Source organism: Xiphophorus couchianus, chromosome 4 (genome assembly GCF_001444195.1).
Source record: "Xiphophorus couchianus chromosome 4, X_couchianus-1.0, whole genome shotgun sequence".
Classification (NCBI taxonomy): domain Eukaryota; kingdom Metazoa; phylum Chordata; class Actinopteri; order Cyprinodontiformes; family Poeciliidae; genus Xiphophorus; species Xiphophorus couchianus.
Window position 1 is genome coordinate 26,484,567 of NC_040231.1, and position 26,102 is coordinate 26,510,668.

General features: G+C 38.4%; 2 protein-coding genes across 10 annotated transcripts in view; both read left to right on the forward strand.

The window, feature by feature from the left end:
• Positions 1-158: 158 nt before the first annotated feature.
• scamp2l (secretory carrier membrane protein 2, like) lies at positions 159-7,903 on the forward strand. Its single transcript, XM_028014809.1, has 9 exons — positions 159-215; positions 1,173-1,250; positions 1,481-1,570; positions 2,485-2,611; positions 2,709-2,837; positions 3,016-3,175; positions 4,212-4,313; positions 4,757-4,874; positions 5,796-7,903. Exons 1-9 carry the CDS (start codon positions 159-161, stop codon positions 5,961-5,963), a joined length of 1,029 nt encoding a protein of 342 aa, XP_027870610.1. The 3' UTR covers positions 5,964-7,903.
• Positions 7,904-8,489: 586 nt separating this feature from the next.
• bbs4 (Bardet-Biedl syndrome 4) overlaps positions 8,490-26,102 on the forward strand; it is a 29,798-nt gene continuing 12,185 nt past the window's right edge. Inside the window, exons 1-17 of one of the 9 annotated variants that reach the window (XM_028014805.1) lie at positions 11,695-11,722; positions 12,574-12,631; positions 14,925-15,004; positions 15,158-15,215; positions 16,626-16,689; positions 16,928-17,039; positions 17,291-17,363; positions 18,357-18,410; positions 18,501-18,628; positions 20,330-20,384; positions 20,474-20,542; positions 20,769-20,921; positions 21,731-21,902; positions 22,124-22,193; positions 22,284-22,437; positions 22,527-22,731; positions 23,662-23,804. In XM_028014805.1, coding sequence (XP_027870606.1) covers positions 15,204-15,215; positions 16,626-16,689; positions 16,928-17,039; positions 17,291-17,363; positions 18,357-18,410; positions 18,501-18,628; positions 20,330-20,384; positions 20,474-20,542; positions 20,769-20,921; positions 21,731-21,902; positions 22,124-22,193; positions 22,284-22,437; positions 22,527-22,731; positions 23,662-23,804 — 1,464 coding nt within the window. In that variant the 5' untranslated portion in view covers positions 11,695-11,722; positions 12,574-12,631; positions 14,925-15,004; positions 15,158-15,203. Of the gene's footprint in view, positions 8,606-11,679; positions 11,723-12,573; positions 12,632-14,421; positions 14,543-14,924; positions 15,005-15,157; positions 15,216-16,625; positions 16,690-16,927; positions 17,040-17,290; positions 17,364-18,356; positions 18,411-18,500; positions 18,629-20,329; positions 20,385-20,473; positions 20,543-20,768; positions 20,922-21,730; positions 21,903-22,123; positions 22,194-22,283; positions 22,438-22,526; positions 22,732-23,661; positions 23,805-26,102 lie in introns of those variants that run through there. The other 8 variants (XM_028014800.1, XM_028014804.1, XM_028014807.1 and 5 more) reach the window with 8 other exon arrangements.

The following is a 26,102-nucleotide window of genomic DNA, read 5'->3' on the forward strand; positions in this document are numbered from 1 at the left end:
TGGCGTTGCTCGCCTACCGCAGCACGCATGCGCGAACTGCAGCCGACGTCACGGAGGGAGCAGGCAGCAGCCAGGAGCCGCTCGGGGAAGAGTTCGGGACCTGTCGTATTTTTCTCCCACGCAAAAAAAAATAATTAATTTATCCGTTCCTGTTCACGATGTCGGGGCTTGACAGCAACCCGTTCGCTGACCCGGTGGACGTGAACCCCTTCCAGGTGAGTGCGCGGTGTAGCTTTGTGACTTTTAGCAGGTTTGAATCAGCTGTAAGGTGAGGAGTGAACGAGAAAACCTGTTTGGTTGGTTGCTGGGTTCGGCCATTAGTATTTCCTGGCCAAGAATTGTTATAAGAGGCATGACACGTATTCGGTTAAATGTAGGCCACTTTATCTTTATCATTCCAGTAACGAAGAAAATGTGGGTTTTTCTGCTTTTACATTAGCTTCCTCTGGGTTTAACTCACCTGAGCAGGTGAGCGGAATCATTAGCAGGTGTTTGCAAACATTCAGACGTAATATCTTCTCCACGTCCCCGAGTTTCTTTTTTTCTTTTCAAAGCGTTCTATAAACAGGAACTCTACCAATTCGTCGAGCGCTAGTTTTGTTAACTTTGGTGTTTTTCTCATTGCGTTTTTAACGCCCTGAAAAATAAGGCGAATGTCCGGAGACGTGTTTTCGTAAAGGTAAACCCTCCCACTTGCTCAATCTAATAAAATAATTACAGCAACCACAACAAGCCCATTACTGGGCCTCCATCCACGTGAATTATTAATCTGCAGTGAGATGGTTCAGGATTGAAATGCTCCTCTTGGATTACTGCATTGCACCGATTGGGCATCACATAGGGCCTGGTAAACCCACTTTTATGGTCCTAAACTATCCCTGACCTCTCTAGACATGGGACTCACCTTGTCTGCTGAAGGTATGCTATTGAAATTTGTACAAATATGTCAGAAGATTCTATTAAAGTCCTGAAAGTTGTAAGGTAAAGCCTTCATGGATCAGACTTGTTCATCCAGAACATCTTGACAGGCTTAATCGGAGAGAGATCTTGGAAGTCTACAAGCTCACATGCCCTTTGTTATCACCTTCACTCGCTTTATGTATTATCGGTGTATAAATTACGTTATATCTATATTAACTTACTAATTTTTTATTTTTTTTTGCCTTTCCCAGGATGCCTCAGTCACACAAGCTATCGGCGGGGTCTATGAAACCACCGGAGAGTATAACCCGTTCACTGCAAATGAAATGGTGATCTTTAAATAATGAAATATGACTTTATTTCTTTATTCGAACATGATTGAAGTATAAAATCACACACATGAACAAGGAATGCAAAACACACATTTTTGTACCACAATAATCTTAGCATGCTCAAAAAGGAAATATAGTTACAGATGTAAGGAAGTTCATTTAGATCAGTTATATGTCTAGGTTTTTTGCAAACAATAATTAATTTTTTTTTATTATTCGTCCCACAGGGAAAGTTCACTGGGACAACCATCCCAGTCTCTAAAGCCTCCTCATCACAACCTGCTGTACTTCCGACTTCTGTGGAGCAAAGTCCACAAGTAAGTTGTGGGAAAACAATAAGAATATTTTGGAAATCAAATGCTTAAATCAAGTTTACTGGCCTGTGCACGACAACTTAAATGGATAAATATTTGATAATTCTGGGTACCTATGATTGCTGTTATGTATGAATGGAGTGTTAAGGTCTTTGTATATCAGGGAAAAATATATTTTCACCCAGAAAGCACAGATATTTGTAGATTAATTCCATATATTAGCAAGAAAAAACACTTGGATATCCTCTGATGGCAACAAGTCATACATTTCCAAGACAAAATTACAGATTTCTTTTATGATAAAAGGCAAAACTTCCTGATAAAAGTCAGGAGTTTACTGAAAATTTAAAGACAGACATTTGCTACAATAAATGCCAAAGGTCCTCTAAAATTTAACTGGTAAATGTAGGACATATTTTTCAAAGTGTGTTTCTTTTTTTCCTAGTTTAAATATCAGAAATCATGGGAAATTTTAAGGCTTAGCTTTGTTGTATATTAACTGTATATATTTTAACCTGTCAGTTTTCATCAATAATTCCAGCTCTATGTAATAAGTGTTGCTGTATGACTGTACCACCAAGCTTTAGGACAATAAAAATGTATCCTTGCGAGAATAATTCAATTCAGTTTATTTCTATATCACCAATTCACAACACTTCACACTGAGGTCAAGTTCAGTTCATTTTTCAGAATGGTTTAAAAGGTTTTCTGTCTAAGGAAATGGTCAACCTTATAAAGTTCAGAGTCTGAGTTCTTCATATTTTTCTAATCTATTTTTTCTAAACTATCAGCTAAAATCAGCAGTAATAAAACCTAACCTTAACATGAATCTGAAGTTATTTGAGTTGTTTTCTGCTGGGCCTTTTCTTTTGAAGAGCGCTAACTTGTCCATCACTGATTTGTCTGCTGTGCATCAGGCTACGGCAGCAGCTGCTCAGGCTAATCTGGTCAGGCAGCAGGAGGAGCTGGAGAGGAAAGCCGCAGAGCTGGAGCGAAAGGAGCAGGAGCTGCAGAACAGGAGCAGCAGAGTCTCCAACCCAGGAGGTAAAGCTCCGCCCGTGTTTTTCTGGAGTTGCACGGAGAAAATGCTTGAGTATGAACATCAGTTCCACTCTCCTGTGTTGAAATCTGTGTTTCTCAGCTAAAGAAAACAACTGGCCGCCTCTTCCAAGGTTCTTTCCCATAAAGCCGTGCTTCTATCAGAACTTTGAGGAGGATATCCCAGAAGACTACCGCAGAATATGCAAGAGAATGTACTACCTCTGGATGTGTATGTAGACTTCATCTCTATTCCTTCACCCAAAACCCAAAGAGATGATTTTTAAAAAATTATATATAATAATATAATAATAATATATATAAGAATAAGTTATTCATGTGTTAAAATGAATGGGTGTATTAAATGTTCCCCTTTTTTCTCCTGTTTTCTTGTGAATCATTCATCACAGTCCATAGCGCCACCCTGTTCCTCAACATCCTGGCTTGCCTGGCTTACTTCACCGCTGACGCTGGTAAAGGTGTGGACTTCGGTCTGTCCATCCTGTGGTTCATCCTCTTCACCCCTGTGTCTTTCGTCTGCTGGTACAGGCCGGTTTACAAAGCCTTCAGGTAAAGATTTATGTTCAGAACTGGATCCCAGTGATGTTGAAAGAGAAGTAGACGTGTAATAAAAAAAAACCTTTGTGAATGCTTTATGAATATTTTTCCAAGTATGAACATGTATGTGTAGCATTTTAGTAGCTTGACTTCACTTCTTTAATGCTAACCAATTAAACTTGTAAGTGTTAAATAAAGAAATTGTATCTTTTTTTTTAAATACATGCAGTTGGAGGACAAAAATTGCATAGCTGTGCTTGTGTGCTATTGCTATTGCAATAATATTCCCACTCACAAGTTGTTCTCTTGCTTTTAGAGGTTAAGTGTTTATTATCAAATTCATTGCTGTTATAGTTGTAATGCAATTCTTCAGCAGGAACAAATCTAACAAATTTATTAAACCCTACACTGTGCAAGATGAGTCTGACCACTATGTAGATTTATGATGTAGAGTTTGCACAATGTGAAATATGGAAGTGCTCTAGAATTTTTGAATTTGCAAAGAGTGTGGAGTTTAGCTGTAGACAGCAAAAACTATTTTCTGCCATAAGTTATCACACGCATCATTTTTAAAAAATTATTATTATGACATGAGAATGGGTCATATCAAAAAAGAAAAGTGCGCCCAGCTTTATTATGAAGGTTAAGGATGCATGTATCGCAAACTTCAACAGTGTGCGTAAAAAAATTTGGATGAGAAAAAAAACAACCTTCAAAGTATCAGTGGATATAGTAGTGGATGTTGCAGATCAATACATATTATGAAATATTCAGATTTGATGCATCTTTCAGGTTGCTAAGGGTTATTGGGTGTAATTGTATATAATGGAAACTATAAACCATTATGTACTTTAATCTGACTCCAGAGGACTGATGCTTAACCCACCATGTTTAGAGTTGAAGAGTTGTTACAATGAGTGCTGAGATTCTTCTAGCAACAACTGGTTCCTAAGCACTTTCTGCCTTTTATGTGTTTCCGTAACATGAAAGTTGAACTTTTAAATGTTACACTACACGTACAATGTCTGTTTTTCTTTTTCATCCATAGGTCTGACAGCTCCTTCAGCTTCTTTTTCTTCTTTTTTGTTTTCTTCTTCCAAGTGGCAGTGTACATTATCCAATCAGTGGGCATTCCCTCATGGGGAAACAGGTGAGTTTAGTACTGGTAGATTGTCATTGATTTCATTTGTCCTTCAGTATGTATGAGCATGATAATGTGTGTAGGTTTGTAAAAGTGCATGCACAACTCACAGCTAAATGTTTTGGTGGTTATTTCTTTCCTGTTTTCTACTCTCTTGCATATCTTTGACAGATTCCTGTTGACCTATCTTGTGTGGGGTGCTTTTTTTTGTAAGTGCGCAGAGCCTTCCTTCTTGGGTTTATTTTCAGCATCATGTTGTGTATTAATCCTTGACAGCCTTTTTCATCTTCTGTTCTTTCGAGTTTCATATTTTCCAAGTATCAGCGGGGATAGCTTGGATGCTAGCAAACTCAGCAATTTGTAGGAGCGTTTTTTTTAGACATGTGTAGCATTGACTGAAGAGGAAAAATTCAAACACGTGGTCATGTTTCTTTGTCGTTGGTTTTTTACAGTGGATGGATCTCATCAATTAGCATGATTCGTACGAACTTGGCAGTTGCCGTGGTTATGATGGTAGTGGCTGGTTTTTTCACCGTCAACGCTGTGTTGGGTGTCATCCTGCTGAAAATGGTAGGTGCAAGCATTACCCATTTTTTACACTGCAGGTGTTTTTATATTTCATACAGTTGTGCTTAGACCTCTACAAAACAAAGTAGATGTAGTCTTCAATTTTAATGGTAGGCTAATTTTATTGAAGAAATTCTACCAACCAAATAAGTAGATTTTTCAGGTCACCGAGTGAAATAAATTTGATCATTTTACGACCCAAACAAAAGTCTACCTCCTGCAGCTTGGTTATACACCATTATTCAGGTGGCTACAGATAATACTTACCACAGGGGTCAATATGGAGATGAGTTAAAACGCAGTTGGGACTACAGGGACCAAAGAAAACATTGGTAACGCATTAAGAATGGGCATATAGGCCATGCTGTGGTGGCGCAGGGAGTTAGCACGCCCCACGTTTGGAGGCCTTAGTCCTCAACACGGACGTCGCGGGTTCGACTCCCGGTACCGACGACCTTTGCCGCATGTCTTCCCCCCTTTCCTCACCCTCCTTCCTGTCTGCCTACTGTCGAAAAAATACGAGCCACTAGCGCCGCAAAAACTCTTCGGAGAAAAAACAAAAAGGGCATATAAGTGCATCTAAAGTTTGAACATCTAAATTAGGGATTCAGTACGGTTTTGGGAGAAAGTGGTCTGGCTGAACAGGACCACAGTAAGAGTCTTTTGGTATCTGCTAAGGGTTTAGAACAACTTCACTGCAGTTTTTTTTTGTTTTGGCTTTTTTTCGTTTTTTTGTCATAAGTCAGATTTTGTTGAACATAATTTTTAAAAGCAAAAACAAGGTTAAAAACATCCAATGGGGTGAATACCTTTGTGTGGCAGAGTATTTCAGGTAAATGTCATGCAAATTAAATGTTGACTTTTATCAAATGTATTTTTCTGAATAACCTATACGAGTCATAATCTTCATGATTCTTATCCCAGGTCCACTCCAAGTACAGAAATTCAGGCGCCAGCTTCTCCAAGGCTCAGCAGGAGTTTTCCCAGGGAGTCCTGACCAACCGCACCTTCCAGAGCGCCGCCTCTAGTGCTGCCACCTCTGCTGCCACCTCTGCTGCCCAGGGGGCCTTCAGCAATAACCAAGGGAATTAAACTGCTCCAGAAAATTACCTGGAGGACTCAGGCTAGTATTTTCTAACCAGCAAGCCGTGACTACATGTAAACAGTACGATTAGTTGTACGGAACAGACTTTGATCATTTTACAGAAATTTGCCAAAAGAACAATCAGAAACTCACAAAATGGCATTATGACGTGTATAAATCCTGCATCTCAAACACAGCTAAAACAAGAATGTTGACGCAAGCATGCCTTGAACATGGCCTGGTAGTTTTGACATTTGAGACTGCCTTTTATCAGTGTGCAATATGTTGTAATGTGCAGCTATCTGAAGCTGGTTTAAAACAAATTAGCCAAACCAAAACGAGACCTTAAGAACAAATCTGATATTGGTGTATGATTATTAATGAGTTGATCTTCACCATATAGCATCCAGAGCCTATCCACCTTATTCCTAGGCCCCATTAGGCTTTGCGTGATTTATGGGCGCGACTTCCGGCGCAAACCGGAACCACCATTTGTTTACATGATAGCAACTCGTTAACAGGTTAATGTGTGGTTCGGTTCTAGTCCAGTAGGGGAAGATTATCCGTATTACGGTCTGAAGCGCAGCAGCTGCGGTCATTTCTCCGCTGATTTGCAGCGTCACTCAGCAACCAGAACCTCGGGGTTCTGGTTCTGATGGACTAAATAAACCCAGATATTTTATTTTATCTTACAGAAATTTATTGCTGGCCCAAACATAATGATAAAACACACTTGATGCAGCCACTTCATGAACTTTATTATTTTTTAAATTTAAATGAAAAATAAAATTCACATCACACCAAGCTAATATTATGTAGTTCTGCTGTTTTATACTGTCGGCACAAACCTGCAGCTCAGAAGTTCTCTGCTTTTTTCCTCTTTATTACTGTCAGTTCTTCAGAGAAACGAGCTGCTAGCTGTGCTGTTAATTCACGGTTATTCCGTTATAAAACTTAACGCTGTGTTCCTGCCTCTCCCCGTGATTAAACACATAATTACAATCTTCTGTTTTAGCAGTTCTCTGATAGCAGACAGTGTCCTTAAACAAGTTTTACTAAATATTGTACAACAACCGAAAAGAGAGATGCAACTTCTATCATGAATATAGATTAGCCAAAAACCCTACAAATTACAATGAAATACTACTGCTTCCGGTGGGCGCCGGAAGTAAGACCCATAATCGTTTCCCCAGTAAGCCTCCCAGGAATAAGGTGGATAAAGTATCATTCTGATCTGAGCGTTAGTACTTACAACAAACTATGTACCAAGTTTTGTTTTTTGTTGTAAATTTTGTTACTGTTTTTCTGCTCTCTAAATTTGGTGTGGTTTTTTTGTTAGTCTTTTCTTTTATATATGAGATGTACGTGAGCTGATTACTAATGAAGGTGATGGGATGAAGGTTTGTCTTTGTTCGCTTTTAATCGGCTTACTGAGTTTTGATGGAATGTGTTTAAAAGGGTAAATGAAGATGTGATCTTTGAGGGGGCTGCTAAGTTTTTATTCAATATTTACTTGTGAAGGAAATGTCTGTTTTCAGTCATAACTGAGCCTTCCTGTAATTACCAAGTAATGCATTCAGGTTTAGTGCAAAATTACTGATGAATACTAGATGGTCTGAAAAACCAGAATACTTACAGGGGACATAGTAAATATTACCAAGTTACTTCATGGTTACTAGGATTTATAAGACTTGGCATGTAATTGTATATAAAACTCATGACTTCTATATTTATGGTATCATGTTTGTGTCTTTTTAACTAGTTCCAAAAAAAATTAATATGATTGTATATCTGTGGAAGGATTGTATGTCTGTGGAAGGATTGTATTGTAGTTTCCTGTTATGATCAAAATGTGTTGTACATATGTTTATTTAAACTATTTACTGGATGGGCATGTGTTGGAAAATAGTTGTGTTTGAACAAGCAATAAACATTGATTTAAACTAAAGAATTTATTTATTTTACCTGCCAACGCCTTAAGTAATGAGTGAAAAGGATATCGAGTCAGTCATCCTGGTTTGCTTTTTTTACTCGATCTCCTTGTATCATGACTGGTTAAGGAAGCTCATTTCTCTTAATGTTCCTACAAAAATGCACCGACATGTTATGATGCTTAAAACCAATATAAATGTATACCAACCTCTAAATGTAAGCATATAACAGGTCTGTTAATATGTAATAAGGATGATGGCAACAGCAAACAGTCCATGGTTGTGGTTTATTTGAGCCATAAGCTATATTATAGATGTAGGACATTTGAAACAGTTACAATACACTTGTATGATTTTAACATAATGGATTTAGGTGTTTGCTTTTTTTTTCTTGACCAATACAATTATTTTAGAAGCTGTACACTTACTCCAGTTAAAAATAAAACATTGAGAGCACAATCTGTAAGGTAATGAGGAAATTATATTGCTAGTTCCTAGGCTGAAGATTTATTTAAAGCAGTCAAGCCTTCATTATTGCAGGTTTTCACCTCGAAGGGTGATTTCTTTCTTTTTTCTCTCTCTCTCTCTCAAGTTGCAGGGTCCCTCATTGTACTCATTAACATTCATAGACGTCATTCCGTTCACGTCCATTCGTAACTATAGCAACGGCTTCTGCTGTTGATCGTCTCAAGATGGCGGACGCGGAGAACGCTACGGTGGTGAGTGTACATCATAAATTGAGTCTTGACTTTGCAGGGTGAACATTGAACCGTTTGATAGAGAGACGCTCCGTGGGGCAACACGGCACCTTTACTAAAAGTACGCTCTGTAACTGCGCTTATTTTAACCGCCTGGTAGCTGCCGCTAAGCCGGAGCTTACGAAGACCGCTAGCTACAACTTTTCAAATTTAATCCTCTTTATCTCGTTGCAAAACTCAAACGGGAGCGCTTACAGCTGGAGCTAAAAGCAGACGAAACTAATGTCCTGGGGATGTGCGTTGTTTGCCATTTTAGCCCACTACATTACGTGCTGCAAACTACAATTAACTTGTGTAATAGTTATGAGGTTTTGAAATATATGCCATTACGACTTGCTTTATTAAAGCCACCATTGCGTTCGTTTCGCAAGCATTAAAATGTATAGAAGTGGACGGTTTAAGGCAATTGGATTGCGCATGCGTGTGTTAAATGTATACTCAGCTGCTGTAAATTCTCCTTAATTAGCAGTTTTCTTCGGTGGCTCTTCTTAACGACTTGTATTCTAATAATAATTATGTCTAAATGACAAAATCAGAGGCTGTCATACTGTCCGGTTGAATGCACTACATTGCAAGGGTGTAACTTTGTGTTGAAACTTGGCGGGGAGGAAGAGGAGCAGGTGATGATGCACCCAGTTACTGGAAGGCCTTTTCTTTTCTAGTGCTAAGAATAAAGCCAAAACGTACATGTGAATACCATACAGTCTTATCCAATAAATTAGGATATACGTCCTGATCAGGCTTGTCAGATTAATAGTACCTTTCGGAAATAAGTTTTTAGGAGATATTAAACATACTATGAAATATAAATATGTTAAGACATGTGTAATCTAATTAATCTATATAATGTATTTCACTTGGTGAAAAGGAACTTTTCAGTCATATTCTAATTTATGGAATCAGCCTGTATTTGCTGAAGGCTTCCCTACAGTTTAGTAATATTTTTTGTGAAGAATTATCACAGTTTCCTTTTATTGTCTGATTTTATCAAGTGCTAAAAACATCGACAACATGAGATTCTGCAACAATCAAAATGTTATTAAGCATTTCAAAAACAAAATAAGTAACTTCTGTATAAACCAAATTAATCCTTGTCAGTACAAACTTTGTATTTTTCAATTATGTGATTCTGACTCCACAGCTGTCCCTCAGCTGGTTTGGAAATCCTTTGCCCTGCTGACTTACACATAGCAGATGAGACATAATGTGTCTTTAATATAGCAAATAATAAAGATGCAAAACCTTTTTTGGGTCTGGTTGGAGCAGTTGGTGAGTAGAGTGACCATCAATATTACTGGATTCTACAAAATGTGGCTTAAAGCTGAGATGCTCATGTTTGGATATGTAAAATATATATTCTCTCTGCTAATAAATCTATAGTTTGGTTTCTGTCACAAGAGAGAACAAAGCGAATTTCTCTTTTTAATTGCCCATAATTTAATTTAATAGGAGCCACAATTTAAAATTGAACAAACTTTGGCCCTTTATGCTTTATAAAATATTTCATCCTATTTGATGATTGCTTAACTTAAACACCTGCACGTCCTTATGTTTTGTGTAAATTGAATTGAAATACTCTGAACTGCGCAGCAAGAGTACATGTTAAGGTGATAAACGTTAAGCTAGCATAACTAACATACACACACTTTCTTTATATATATATTTTTAATTAAAGCTTTTTACTGACCTGTGAAATGTGATCCCCTTGGACCTTGTTATCTTGCTACCGTAGTGTTGGTAATTAATCTCAAAACTTTGCGTCCCCTTCTCAGATTCTTTGCTTGATTTTGTCATTTCCCTGACCACCGATATTCCTGACTCAATGTAAAGCAACAACGCTTGTGGCGCACTGCCACGGTGCGCACAGTAAAACACGTGATGTCCAATCCACTAAATCACTGAGCTAACTTGCCATTTACATTTTGCAAAGGAATTTTAAAAATCCTTACCTGGCTGTTAATGCTTTGAATACAACGTGCATCTGCTGCCGAGTTACATAGATGCATGCACATAAAGAAGAAAAAGGTGCAGGAAATATTGGTCCCCTTCATGCCAGAGTTGGTGACATGTCCACACCAGTCCTTCAGGAAGTTACGCTTATGCTACATTGCCAACACCGACACGTAAAGGTAACTGAGTGTAGCTGGAACCATGTAAACCGACTCATACAGTATGATATACACATCAGTTTATAAATATAAATGATATTTTTAATTTTTTCTTATCAGTTTGACAACCACAGTAGTAGAAGATGAATCTGTTTTTTTATTTTGTTTTTATTATTTTAGTCCTGAAGTGTATTAATTTCTCCAGACTCTTGCAATAATTTTAAAAACACACTTAACTTGTGCAATCCAACTGCAGCACTCCTTGTCTCCTTATAACTCAGTTAATTTGTCTAAAATTGAGCGTTGTTAGTTCTATGCCTATTGTTTTTGTGTGTGCCAAACCAACATGTTGGTAGTTATCGATCAAATGTCTCACATTCAGGCAATCCTCACAGTTTTAGTATCTGGCCCTGTTGTTTGGGAGAACAGCTCTTCTCAGTCTGGACCTACAAAACGGCTGATAACACATTATTATGCACATAGGAAGTTATGAAAAACATTAAAATGCAATATGACCCCCTAAAACAAATACCCTTAGTTTTCAGTGTTTATATTTCCTAATTATTACCTTCTTACTTACATACTTAAGAAAGAAACTAACACAGTCAATCTTGACCCTCAGGTCAAGATAAATCTGACTTGAGTGTTGTCATTAAGTAAACATTATCTCAGAAGATAAATATAATTAAAATCTAACTGTTAAGATGCTATTTCTCATGTTATGCACATTATCATGAGCTTTCAGCGCTCCACAAGGGATTGGAATGGGGTTTCCAAACAAGATTTCTTATTCTCATGGTGTCGGATACATGTCTTTAGTAGTACCTGCTGAAGAAGTTGTATACTGAAACACTGAATATGTGTTCCATTGGTCCTGTCCCAGTTTTTATTCACATGTTTCACCTGTTTTTGTTTCATTTATTACAGCTGACACTTCCTACTGAAGCCAAGAAGCGCCGTGCACCTAAAGGTACAACCCAACTTGTTTTCCATTCAGTTTGCCATTAATGCTCTTTCTGTTTAAAACTGCCAAGACATGATCTGCCTGCAGAGGTCACCCTCTCTCTTCGGTTTGACATACTGAGCTGCTGAGCCATCATGTTGAGAGGAATATTCATAGTAAATTAAGGTTGTTTTTTGTCATCTTAATTTTCCATATTATCTTTTTGATGTTGTCATAAGATTAATCATATCCTCTTGTGTTTTTTTTTCATCAAACCTGTCTTTATAATTATGTATGTGAATACTTATTGAGTTTCTTTGGAGTATACTCTATGGTGATGGTTATTGAATCTGATAACTGCAGGGAGGAAGGATCTGTGATAACTCTCCTTCGGGCACCTAGAATGATGTAGCAGTCTGTCACCAAAGTCCCAGTCAAAGTTCAAACCTAAATCCAATAAAATAAATTTGTGAGAAGATGTGGAAATCCCCATTCCATCCAATCTCACCGAGTCGGCAATTTTTATAAACAAAATATGAGCAAAAAAAACTAGATGGGGGAAGCAGGTGGAGAGGTCCCTAAAATGTAATGTTTACTGCTTGTTTCATAATTGTTTACAGTATTATGTCTTTATGTCCAAAGTTTGGAAAACTATTTACCTCCTTTCTTCCACTTCTGAGTTATGCACTGCTTTGTGTTGTCACATAAAATTGGGTCTGACTTCTATGTTTCTAGCTATAATACTGAAGCTTATTATAAAACCGACTCTATATATTGTTCTTCTTTTGATCCAAGAATAAAAATGTGGTAAAGAAATTGATTTGTTTTGTATAGTTGATGTTGATCATAAATGAACATTATTCATGTGTTTCATCTAGTGATATAAAAAACTTTCACCAGACCTGAACGTTACATTGGGGCCAATCTGCAATTTAAGTAAGTAGGACTTATTTAAGTGACTAGGGACTCCATATGTAACGATTTAGGACATGATGTTCTCAAAAGTGCAAATTACAAAATCAAACCACGCCCAGTAAATTCATGGAGCCACAACACATTTGATACAGTCAAGTCTTCAGATCAGCAGATCATAGTTTGTCCAGTTGATCTAAGTACCGGTAAATATACTGTAGATCAACTGTGTAAATGTGTGTTTATGAAGAGCTGTTTCACTATTTTAAGTGAAACAGCAATAATTCTAGGAAGCAATAAAACAACTTTAAATATGGATAGTTTTATAATATGCCGCTATGACCTAAACAGTAGAACTATAACAGACCCTCTTAATATGTACATATTATTACATACAGCTTATTATTTTTTGGTAATCATTACCTTAAATTGTTTGTCAAAAGTCTAAATCCTAAAAGTAATAAGATAAAAAGAAACAAAGCCGATATTAATTGTGTCCATGGATACTGAAGGTTTATATATTCTATAATTACTATCATGAAATGCAATTAGAATAATTTAATGCAGGCTCAAAGTTAATTATGCTGTGCACAACAAGAGTATTATGGTCTATTATTAGGTTATCTGCAGTGCAGCCCAGCATCTTTTCCTGGATAAAAAGCTCAGAAGGTGCAAACATGACTGTTTCCTTTGCAGCATGTTTCAGCAGCGTAAGATTAAACGACCCAACGAGATGAGGGGATTTCTGAAGTTTTCTAAGGGGAAAACTTCCCAAAAAATTATCATCTTTTTTTTTTCTTTTTTTCTTATAATCTCCCCATGTGTCCTTTGATCTCAGCACGCCTCTTCTCTGCTCTTATCCTCCTTTAACATGTGTCTGAAACACAAGCTAGTCTAAGCTTAGCATTAGCCAGATCCAATACAACAATGCCATAATTCCTTTATGTTTGGGATAAGGTTTTTTGTTTTTTTCTGCCTCCCTCCCCTACACAGCTATTTATGGGACACCACATGCTGGGCCTTTCTTGTTTCCCCCTGTAGTTGCGTGTCACAGATATTTTTGCTCTCTCTTCTCCAAATCTGCCTTGTTGTTTTTGAATTCAGATCCAGGAATCCAACAGACAAGCACACCGTCGCTCTTTCAGAACGAACAAATCCGATTGGGTCTCCACAAACGGGACCGTTTTGACTCGTGATGAAGTGAACCCATCCAGTTTTTACCTGGATTTCTGTGAAGCATTTAGAATCGGTTCCGGTTCTTCCTGCAAATTATGATCAGAGTTCTGCTTCAAGTCCTGGCAGATAAAAAAACAGATGGATGGGTAGTGGGGGATTCACACTGTATTGTTATACTCTGTTTTTTAATAACACCCCTCCCTCTCTCTACAATGTCGCTGACAGACTCAAAGCTACAGCACTTTATTTTACAATATATAGAATCCTATTTTTAGCCCCGGAGGGAAAGGTAGTAGGTGTGAGATAACAGGATTACTGGAATCAAACTTGCTTCTGCTGGAATTACATTTTCCTTCCTTGTGAAATGAAATGTTGCTCTCTGCTGGGAAGAGAACTTGGAGCATTGTGCTTTAGTTCTTGAGGTTGCCTAACCCTTTTCTAAAGCCCTACATTGTGCTGCTCATTCCCTCAGCCTCCCACTTTCATTCAATCTCCGCACGCTCTCTGTCACAAGCACCTGGCTTCCGAGAGACAGCGTTGCCCTGGCAACAAGAAGAATATCTCAACCTGCCAAGATGTTAAAGGAGAAAGATAGTGGTGGAGGGGGGAAAAAAGCAAGTGTTTGTTAGGCAAAACTTGCGTGCAAGGTGACATTTACAGCCTGACTGATGAGTTGATTAAAGTTTAGCCTGGGGTTGGTTGAAGCCTTAACAGCTATATGGTAACTGTCGCATCAAAGACGTGCGTGAGACTGCAGAGGTAGGGGCTCTTTCCAGATTATTTATTCGCTTGTCGAAATATGAGAGAAAAAAAAAAACAGCATTCATACACAGACGTAACCGCTTCCAGCCTGAGCCATCTGTTCTTAAATGAAAGCTAGCTAACAAGCAAATATCTCCAGTGTGTCAGGTGAATTGACTTAAATCCAGCTAGTGGATTGAGGTTGCAGGGGAACATCTGGGCTTACTGTCAGATCAGACACCTTTTAATGACTGCAAAAGGAGGGCGCGTGCAAAATTAATCTTTTATCTCTCGACAAAACGAGACATCACCAGAGCTGAAGAATGTAGCGTGACTAAAATATCCCCCAGTTTCTTTTCAATTAGTTTTTTTCTCTCTCTCTTTCTGTCATGTCATCCAGCTCCAGAGCTTCCTATTGTGGAGAGAAGAAACTGGCTGATCCACCAGCACTATGTGCGCAAAGACTATGAGACCTGTAAGGTAAATGATTTAAATTCTCCCCGTGGCTCATTCTGTCATTGACCAATGTGTGTTCACTGTCAGATCTGGTCCGAACACACGAAGGGAAGCATGATTGAGCCGAGTGCTCGGTAAATACCCACGTCAGTTTGCCACTCTGCTTGTTCTCCGCAGTAATTGCTGTATTTCTACATGAATATGGAAAGCATTCTGTGAATGGATGCTTGCAACAGTAAGTCGTGTTCCTGCAATAACGCCTTCTTGCTCTCACTGTGAAGATCAGCCTCGTGCTACGCGATAACGCGGCACATTCTTTTAATCTGCAGAAACTCCAACCTAGACTTTTAATCTGATTTCCTGCTGTGAAGTTTCATTAATCCGACTGTGAAAATGACTTGAAATTAGTCGGATAGGATATTTGAGGTTGTTTGAAGTCTATAAATACCTTCTCAGGAGGGTAAAACTTAAAACAGAGCATTGACAAGTCAACTGCTATATATACTCTATATATAATATCTATATATACTCTAAAGACACATACTGTGTCTTTGGAAAAGAAGTCTCTTCAGTTCAGTTTTATTTCACAACAAAATAGTAAGGCACTTTCAAAACTATTTGGTACAATTTCTGTATATAGCAATTTGCTCTTTAGTTCATTCAATTTGGTTCAAAGTTAATTATGCTTTGAAACAAAGCATAATTAACTTTGAACAGTGGCGCGTGTGATCCTTACCGAGTTAAAAAATTCATAGGTGCAAGACCAGGCAGTGTGAAGGCGCGTGAGGCCGGCACGTTTGGCTCGCACCCGGTTCAGAGCGTCAACTTTAAACCTGGCCTAGCTTTAATCCCTATTTAAAATAAGACAAAGAATCATAAAAACATAATACAAGTACCAATTATGGACAAGCATTAAGCATTGCATTTTGCCAAACTCCATCATCAAAATCCACCAGTTGTGTCAAATGTGTTGACACAACTGACTCAGATCATAATGTTAGAAGCATTAGAGAAACCAACTAGAAACACTTAAGTAAGCAAAATACAAATGTATTGCAAATGATTTGTGTATTGTAATATTTTTCAATAATATTGCTTTTAATGTTAAGTTTAATGCATCTTTTAAATGGCTGGTACAGTCCTTTAGGAGTGATGGTGCAGCGCTAGGGTTGCCTGTTTGAGTTCACCCCACACAGATTGATGCATGTTTTATTAACAGAAGACTAAAAAATATATTGAGGAACTTTGAAAATTAATTAAATTTTAATCTAAATTCTAACTGCAGATATTAGGTGAAAATATATTCAGTCTATTATAAATGGTTTAGAATGGTTTTTGCTCAACTCAAAGACTTAGGCAAGGCAAAAAAGTTAATTTGGACCTTAATTGATGATTGCTCTATTAAATAGTTATCCTTCTTTATTGGAAGATGCTAGTTATTGTTCATCTATTTTATTTTTCCAAGCAGTAGCGAGAGGTATCAAACCCATAATGCCAGTTGGATTTTTTCTTTTAATGTATTTTAAAATGACTTTAACTTATTGAAGTAAGTTATATTAAATTCTCTTAAGCAAAATGCCTCTTCAGTATTTCATCCACTTCATCAAATTAACATCCACCTGCCTCTCTTTCTCTGTTTCTGTAGGTGATCATTAAAGAGCAACTCCAGGAAACCAATGGGATGTGTGAATATGCCATATATGTTCAAGGTGAGACGTTGCTGCCGTCTTTTCCTTCTCACTTTTACCGTATATGTGATATTAATTAAAAGGTGCAGTGAATTTAAAAAAAAAAGCTCTACCAAGCTCCACGGTATGTGGTGTATTTCCCCAAATCCTCTCTTTGGATGGCATGCAGTGCCTTTGATTTTTTTTTCTTGTCCTTTCTCTATTTTTCTTCACATAGATGAATATCCTCTTTTTATGCCATGTCTTTGTTGTTATCCAGCACTAATCTTACGTCTTGAGGGGAAGATCCAGGAGTCCCTGGAGCTGTTTCAGAGCTGCGCCATCCTTAATCCCAGCAGCTCAGACAACCTCAAGCAAGTGGCCCGATCACTGTAAGTCTGCTGCTCTGAACCCTGCATGAGTGCATCGAGCCCCCCTCACTAACTAACAACATCGGCATAGGAGGACTTCCTAGTAATTATTGTAAAACTGCTGGGAGGTGAGGAACAGTAATTTTATAGATATCATCTCACTAAATTCACCTACCTGTGGAGGCTTTTCTCTGTTTCGTAGAAATGGCTCAGTACAAAATTATATCTCAGGTTAATTTCTCATATTGACTCTTTTTATATTATTTTCCTAGATTTCTTCTTGGAAAGCACAAAGCAGCTATTGAGTTCTATCATGAAGCAGCAAAGCTTAATGAGAAAGACTGGGTAAATAGCACACACACACACACACATAGGTTCATATTTCTAGCTGTACAAGTCTTTGTATTGACTTCCATTCACTTTAGTAACTGCATTTGTGTCTAACCCACACACATATTTTTTTACACTAACCCTAACAATATTCACACTATACTAGGGCTGCAACTAACAATTATTTTAGTAATCAATAGAGAAAAGCTCAGTTGTTTCTGCTTGACTTAACATCAATACAGTGTAGGGCTAATGTGTAAATTTTTTTTGGGAAAAAGATAAATTTGCTTAATAGGAATTTTTTTTACGGCATTTAATCCAGGTGAAGTTATAACTTTGCCACTTGGAGAGTTCTGGGTAGAACACATTTACAGACAGTTTGTTTATTTGGTCTTAAAAATTGTATATTTTTAGCTAAATGTATATAGTTTAGTACAGCTTTGGCTTGATTATTTCCCTTAAAATGTAGGGTTTCTTAAAAAAGGACCCTTATATGTCTGTATACACAATTTAGCAATTAATCGATTATTAAATTAGTAGACAATTATTTCAATAATCGATTAATTTGATCCCGACTCTTAAAGAAGCTGCATTAGGACCAGGCTTTAGCTGATGGGACCTTCAGAACGTTAGTGAATATGACACAGAAGGTCCTAAATAGAATAGCTAAACAATACACACCCACACACATCTCAGTGTGGAGTTTCTGCTTTCCCTTGAAGTCTGAAAGAAAAGTGTTAACTTGTGCTTCCTGGGATCTTAGACTCCAAAAACGCAGCGTGAAGTTCTCCTCACATCTTGAACGGAAAGTACTCTCAGTGAACTGTCTTTTTTCTCAACAATACTTTGTTAAACAGCAACTTTGTTGGAAGGCTGAGGAAAAACCGGTCCAAATATTTCGAATCCTCTCTTTCACTTCAGCATCCAGTTTCCACTAAACTTTCTTGCATGCTATTTTTATTAGCAAATTAAACTAAGAGCAACACATCTGACATTCTCTCACCATAGGAGATCAGTCATAACCTGGGTGTGTGTTATTACTTCATCAAAGATTTCAAAATTGTGAGTACTCCCAACATTACACAGTAAAAAAAGTTTAGCTGTTGCCTCCAGGGGGAAGTTTATTTATTTTTGATGCTCTGTTTCCGTCAGGCTGAGGAACATCTAAACGCCGCTCTGCAGACAAATAAACATGACAAGACCTTCGTGATGCTCGGGAAAGTTCATCTGCTGGCTGGAGACGCTGACAAGGCCATCGAAGTGTACAAGAGAGCAGTGGAGTAAGTGAGGTTTAAACGTTCATACTGTTAGCAACCACTGAGCAGACAAGCGGTTGTTTTTAAGTCAAACACCAACCCAAAATAGCACATAACATTTCCCCTCCACTGAAGGATAATGACATTCATGTTTCAAAGTTTTTTTTTTAAAACAACAAAATTAAAATTAAAAATGGCGTTCACGTGCATTCAGGCTCCCTTCTTCTGCTACTCCGATCCAAAATCCAGTGTGTTAAGTTAGACACCAACTAATTAGTCCATTTGTTGTCATTTAAAGTCAGTATAAAAAACCTGCTCTGTAAAGGCCTGAGAGGTTTGTTAGTGATCATTAATGTCTATCCAGCTCTTGGGGAGCAAAATAAGTTAATGGCAACCCTAACATTAGAGCTAAAGCTACAAAGTAATGGTTTTTATCTCAAAAGCATAATCTTGTTGGAATAGAATAGAAGAATACTTTATTGTCCCACTCAAATATAAGAATCTGAACTATATAAAACCAGAATAAAGGACAACGTACTATGTAGTACAGGCAAAATTTCAACATAAACACTGCAGTTATTAGAAAATGTTTTGGAGCCCAAAACATTTTTTTTAAAGTACAAACCGTCCATGTGGATTTGAAAATTAAAGACTATACAATACAGACTGTACAACAGAGATGTGCAGACGTCAGCATGTATGTGAATACTTATTGAGTTTTTTTGGAGTATACTCTATAGTGATGGTTATTGAATCTGATAACTGCAGGGAGGAAGGATCTGTGATAACTCTCCTTTGGGCACCTAGAATGTAGCAGTCTGTCACTAACGTCCCAGTCAAAGTTCAAACCTAAATCCAATAAAATAAATTTGTGAGAAGATGTGGAAATCCCCATTCCATCCAATCTCACCGAGTCGGCAATTTTTATAAACAAAATATGAGCAAAAATCTCTAGATGGGGGAAGCAGGTGGAGAGGTTCCTAAAATGTAATGTTTACTGCTTGTTTCATAATTGTTTACAGTATTATGTCTTCATATCCAAAGTTTGGAAAACTATTTACCTCCTTTCTTCCACTTCTGAGTTATGCACTGCTTTGTGTTGTCACATAAAATGGCTATAGTCCAAGGATTTAAATGCACTTGCAAGGCTGTGTAATGGCAATTTTATCCCTTATTTCAAGTTGAAGTTTCTAAAACTCTTTCAGGAGTTGCTTTCAACTTGTTCCTCCTTTGTTTATCCAATGATTTCCAGCCTTTAGAGCTCCCTGCAGGAAGTATTTGTCATTTATTCCATCCAAAAGCTCCATCTTCACCATATTTTTTACCCGAGGACCTTTCCAGCTTCCTTATAAATTCACCCCATTTTCAGTTTGCTGAATTTTTAAACACGAGTCTATGGTGTAAATAAGAAAAATGACATCAGTGTCTGTAATAGCGCTCATTATGGCTACCTCCTGTTGAGGCCAAATGAATTAATCAAATGCCCTAATACTTGTGCTGCCTTTAATGAGACGCACCACTGTGAGTCTTATTTTAGAGTCGATGTGCCTCCGCTCTACATTTCTCTTTGGGCCACACAGGTCATAATTAACACGCTACAATTAAGCTGAAATAAAGCCTGATGGCATAATCAGCAGCTTCTCTGCTCAAAGAAGCCCAGGCATTAAATGTAATTACAAGCATGATGTGACATTTGTCATTTAACGTGCTCCGTTCTCCATGCAGATTCTCTCCAGAGAACACTGAACTCCTGACCACTCTCGGCCTCCTTTTTTTGGAGGTGGGTGAAGTTGCTTGCAGCCTTTTCTGTGATTTAATCTGTACTTTTAAAACAAAAAGTAATAATAATATTTTGTTTTCCCTGTCTAGCTCGGGAAGTACCAGAAAGCGTTCGAGCATCTTGGGAATGCCCTCACTTTTGACCCCAACAATTATAAGGTATGCTGGCTGTTGACACAACATCACTCTTCAAGTTCAAACGTAAGTTTCCTGCTGAACACCTGAAGGCAGCGCTGAGGTTTCTCTTTCACAGCGGTTCACTTGAAGCGGAAGGTCAATCGCACTCAGATGTTCCAGTCAGACTCTCATCATGTTCTGTTTCAAAGCGTACATCTTCCTCTAATATGCCTCTAATCACAGATTTTTTTTTTCCTTTTCTTCCCAGGCCATCCTGGCCGCAGGCAGCATGATGCAAACCCACGGTGACTTTGATGTGGCCATGAACAAGTACAGAGTGGCAGCGTGCGCCGTGCCGGAGAGCCCCCCTCTCTGGAACAACATTGGCATGTGCTTCTTTGGCAAGAAGAAGTACGTGGCGGTGAGTGATGCTGTGTTTTTGTGTTTTGCTTGGAGGAAAGAAGCCGTAGCACAGCAGTTAGAGCGGCTTAATGGGATTTGAGCACCAGAGATTTTATATATAAGCACATCATTGAAATGAGCTGGACATAGGCTGAGAAACTTTTAATGTTTTACCTCCAGAGCACATCAGATTCTAAACTTGTCATTTATTGAGCAAAATTGAAGCTAAATTATGCAGACCGTGCATCTGAAAACCATCATTTTAATAGCTGCAGAAACACTATCGGCAGTTATGTTGAATAAGTTGTTTTCTGCTTGATTTTACTCTGTTTTTCACATCCTTATGGCTAAATGTTGAGCCACTCTTCCTCACAGTGTTTCAACAGTTCATTAAAGTTTGCATGCTTCTGTTTCTGAGATCCCACCACAGCATTTCAATAAAGTTGAGGTTTTTACGTTGACTGAGCCATTGCAGCACATTGATTCCCTCTATTCTATTACTTATTTTGTTGATTTGTTATCCTGATTTAAATAATTATTGTCTATCTATGAATCCTGTTGACGTTGTCAGAAAAAATGCTTTTGTTCAAACACGGGGGGCGAGATAATTAAGCTTGTGGAGGAGGTACTCTTTGGTCAGAATATAAACTAAACTGTATCCATGTCTTTTCTCCTGCTTATCATTAATGCATATGTGTAATATAATAGTGGCTTGTAACACAACTGAATCTGACTCATGTGTCCTTGAAGCATTATAAGTCCACTTGTTCCTAGATTGTTCTGCCTCAGATACAATTACCATGCTTCCTCCCCCACTTGTTCCCACAGGCCATTAGCTGCCTGAAGCGCGCTCACTACTTGTCTCCCTTTGACTGGAAAGTGTTGTACAACCTGGGGCTGGTACACCTGACCATGCAGCAGTACGCCTCAGCTTTCCATTTCCTCAGCGCAGCCATTAATCTGAACCCACGGATGGGGGAACTCTACATGTTGCTGGCAGGTACCGTGTCAAAGACAGAGAAGTGATCCATGGTATAATTTAAATCCTTTAAAACCATGCCGTCTTGCCATTTTGTAATATTTGTGGGCATTTAAATTGTTTTAATATTTTTATTCGAAATAAAATAACTTTTTAGGACGGGTTTAGCAAAACAAAAAAAAAAGCAATGTCCAGTGAATTTTGTTTATTGCTAACTCTTTTCTTATATCTATAATTAACAGTCGCTTTGACTAATTTGGAAGATGTAGAGAATGCCACCAGAGCATACGAACAAGCTGTGAATCTTGATGAGTGAGTCCTGGACTCCACACTGTAATTGTTATTTAAAATGTCAAACTTTATAAAAAATCATTAGTTTTCTTTTCTTCCTTGGTGACCAAGCCTCCACAGACCCAACCCCATGGTCAACCTGAACTTTGCAATATTCCTCTATAATCACGGAGACAAAAAGAGAGCTCTGGATCAATATCAGGAGATGGAAAGGAAAGTCAACCAACTACGGGACAGCAGTAGCAACTTTGAGTTTGATCTGGAGGTACGCTGTAGCTCTCTGCTCCTGATGTCAGTAACCAGCTGTGGCTACATGTCACGACTTGTTAACCTGTTCCTTTTATTCACTCCCAGCTGATGGACATGGCTCAGAAGATGGGCGCTGTCCTGCAGGTAACAGATACTCTGGTTTGGACTAAACCCAGCAAGGACTCCAAAGCCAAGCCTCACTCTGCAGCAGCAGCCAAAACCCCGGGAGTTCCTCTCGGCACCAACCAAGCTCTGGGTCAGGCCATGTCTTCAGCTGCCAGCTACAACAAGAACATCCAGCTAACAACAGGTGTGCTTTCCCGGCGTTTGCATCGCTTTATCTGCCAGCTAGTGTGAGACCTGCATCCAACCCATTGCAAGTGTGTTTCTCTCAGCTGTGGTTATTACCTGTTAGGCTAAGTAAGCAAAGTTAATACGCTTTTAAAGTTTAAGTACCGTAGGTTTTGCTGCTGCTTTCTGGCAGTTTACATACATTCCTAGCTCTAAGGTTAATTATACAAACCAGCTAATGCATTCAGTCAGCAACCAAACCACACACTTGACCTTTGTGTTGTGCATTTTTGAATAAGTGGCTAACAGATGGGGGGAAAAAACCAATGCACTCTACCATCAGTAGTAGGGGTTTAGGGGTGTTATGCAGCTAGCTGCTGTTCACCTACTTTCACATGAAATTTTTTTATAGTTTTCAACGCTATCACACCTCTTGTGGAACATTAGTTTTAGTACAAGAGATGTACCAAAAGCTGTAACAGAAGACTAGGGAGTTTTTTAAACTCAATGCATTTGCAAGGCTTCTTATGACACTACCAGCATAGAAAGTAACCCTGGACCAATTTTTCTGCATACCTTGTGTTCTGTTTCATTAATTCTCTTTACAAGACAAACCCAGTAACAGAGTAGATGCCATTAATTTCACTGTGTACTTTGTTTTCCTTTTTTACGCAGAAGGTACTCTTCACCTATTCTTTCCGTGTTTAGCAGTGTATGTATTCAAATTAGCAGCATTTCTGGCATTAGTTGTATGCAGTCACCTGAAGTATACGTCAGTAAGTGGCTCCTGCTAACATGCTTGGATCTACTTATATGTATTTGATTGTGTTGTATTGAAAGCAAACTTAGACAGGCTGCGTCAGTCAGAGTCACCATCCTTAATAAATGCTTCAGATTAACCAGAGCAGGTTTCGGTGGAATAAAATGAACTCTGCATGATATTTTTCAGGCGTTTCCAAAGGCCCCTCCACATCTCTAGAGCCAGAGCCTGATGTAGAAAACGTCCCCAGCCCACCGACTGACCCTCCAGGCTGTCCAGAACCTGAAGATCCAGATGGGTCCAAACCCAGAACCTCTAAGAGGAGATCTAAGGTGGAAGAATGAAGTCATATTGCGGCCGCAGTACTAAACGTATCTCATTATAAGTTTTTAATGTTACTCTAGACAGATTTAAAATGTTAGGCACACAGAAATCCACTACTTACTTTACAGCTAAAAAAAAGGTCGGGGTCATTTTTCATATTTGGAACAGTTCATCAGACCGATTGGTGCAATAACATTAGGGCCACGTCCAGCAGATTCCTTAGTTTAACTATGTTTCTATTCAGCCAAGAAGCAGTAGGAGCCTTTGTGAAGTGGCCTGTGTCGAGATATTTCAATTTAGCTTATTTTGGTCCTTTCAGTTTATTCACTAGGAGCTGAAAGGATCAATTTTTCTATGTATTGACATTCCTTTAAAATCCACTGCAGGTGAAGGAAACGCTGTGACAATCTGAGCTCGAGCCAAGATGGGGTAGACAGAGCGATGCTTTTGAACATTTGTATCATACGACTTTGTTGCAAATCGCTACACTTGCTTTTATGTGTGGGTAACTGTTGTGTTTCTATGGAATAAAGTATTTAACATTAGATAAATGCTTGAAAGGAATTCTGGTTTTCTTGGGAAAACTGGTTCAAGTTGTTCATCATGAATATTCTTTTGATTTACTTTTTTCAAAATTATATTTTATGAATGGGTTTGCTTTTATTTGTATCTGATGGAAACCTTAATTACTCCTCATGGGACACCAAAGAGAGAGAGACGGATGTTCTTACACTTATATTTCCGTATTGGAACAATTTACCAAGGAAACACACTACCGAAGTTTCATTCATGTAGTTTACATTATCAATTTGAACCTTCTGATCCAGGGATCTCCTCTTACTTCTAGTGTTGCCACTTACAGGTGTGTGCAGGTGTATCGGTGTGTGTGTATCGGTGTGTGACAGCCACTTCATCCCTCCTGCCTTCCTTAACGAAGCCTCAAATGACCCTCCGACATCCCGTGATCGAAAACCAAGAGGCAGCTTCAACACCGTTTGACCCTGCAGACGCACACAGCAGCAGTCACTCATTTGTTTCATCTCTTCCACTAACACTGAGCTGGGCTGTATTTTATAGCCCAGAGACTGTAGTTTCTTTCATTAGGAGCTTGTTAAGCCGCGCCCGCTTGAATCGCCTGTGGTCCCCTTACAGGCTGCTCGATGGCCTGCAAGTTACTATTCCTGCTGCAGTTATATTTCAGCACAGCTGCGGAAGATTGCTTTCCCATTTCTCATCTTCCTACAATTCAAATAGCCTCCAGGAGAGACTCTGCTCCTCGTGGAAGTTTCATCTAAAGTTTTCTCGCTCCGGGGGAAAAGAGCTCGGTTGTGTTATTTTTCATTGCTGGGTTGTTGTGGGATCCAATACAAAATACATCTTATTGAATAAAAACTTTAAAATAAATGCAAAGTTCTTGCTGTGATGGTGCACAGAGGTTGAGGATAATAATAATTAACGGTTAACACTTAAAGCTTTATGATTTTGTGAAATTTAGAACATATAATGAGACCTTCTGATAGTATCAGTCTCAATGAGACTTCTGAAGTCATAGAAAACCCTGAAGTTTGTTAAAATTGCTTGAGAAATTTTTGGAGTGGACTTTCAGAAATAAAAAAAAAAAACAAGTTTGGTTTTCAGAGTAAATAATCTTGATTTGTTGATAGAGATTTTTAATGCCTTAAAATATTTTTCAGATGTTAGTAGTGTAGTAGTGATGGGAAAATTAATGCATCAAGTCTGTTTTGGATAGAGTTCACCTCCGTTTTAATTTTAACCCGTCTGATCTGATATATTCAGGAAGGAAGGAATATTAGGTCAAGTAAGACTACTATAGCAAGGACTTCAATGAAGAACTGTATCTTTCTATTTTATATTAAATGTGTGAATAAGCAAGATACAGCAAAGAACAGAACTGAGCTTTATTTGACCGAAGAGGATATCTGTTTTATTTGCTTTGGCCACCAGCTAGTTTGTATTTTGAGTGTATCTGCGTGCTGCTGTAGTTTGAGATTTATTGAATCTGGCTGTATAAATCAGGGCTAAGCTGTTAACCTTCCTCCCAGTTTTCCCCCAAGGCAGCTCTATCACTTCAACCTTAAACTCCAGCTACACCTCCAACTATTGTAATTCAGCTTACAGCCTCTCCTGCAGTCCATGACCCCCTGTTTGGCTCAGTTAAACACTTCCCTGGGTAAATCTTAGCGCATATCAATTCAGTTCCCGGTGACTGATAAATCTCCTCACTTGTTTGTTTTTCAGTTCAGTCACTAATTATTTGTGCCCAGTTTCTTCTCAATAATGTATAG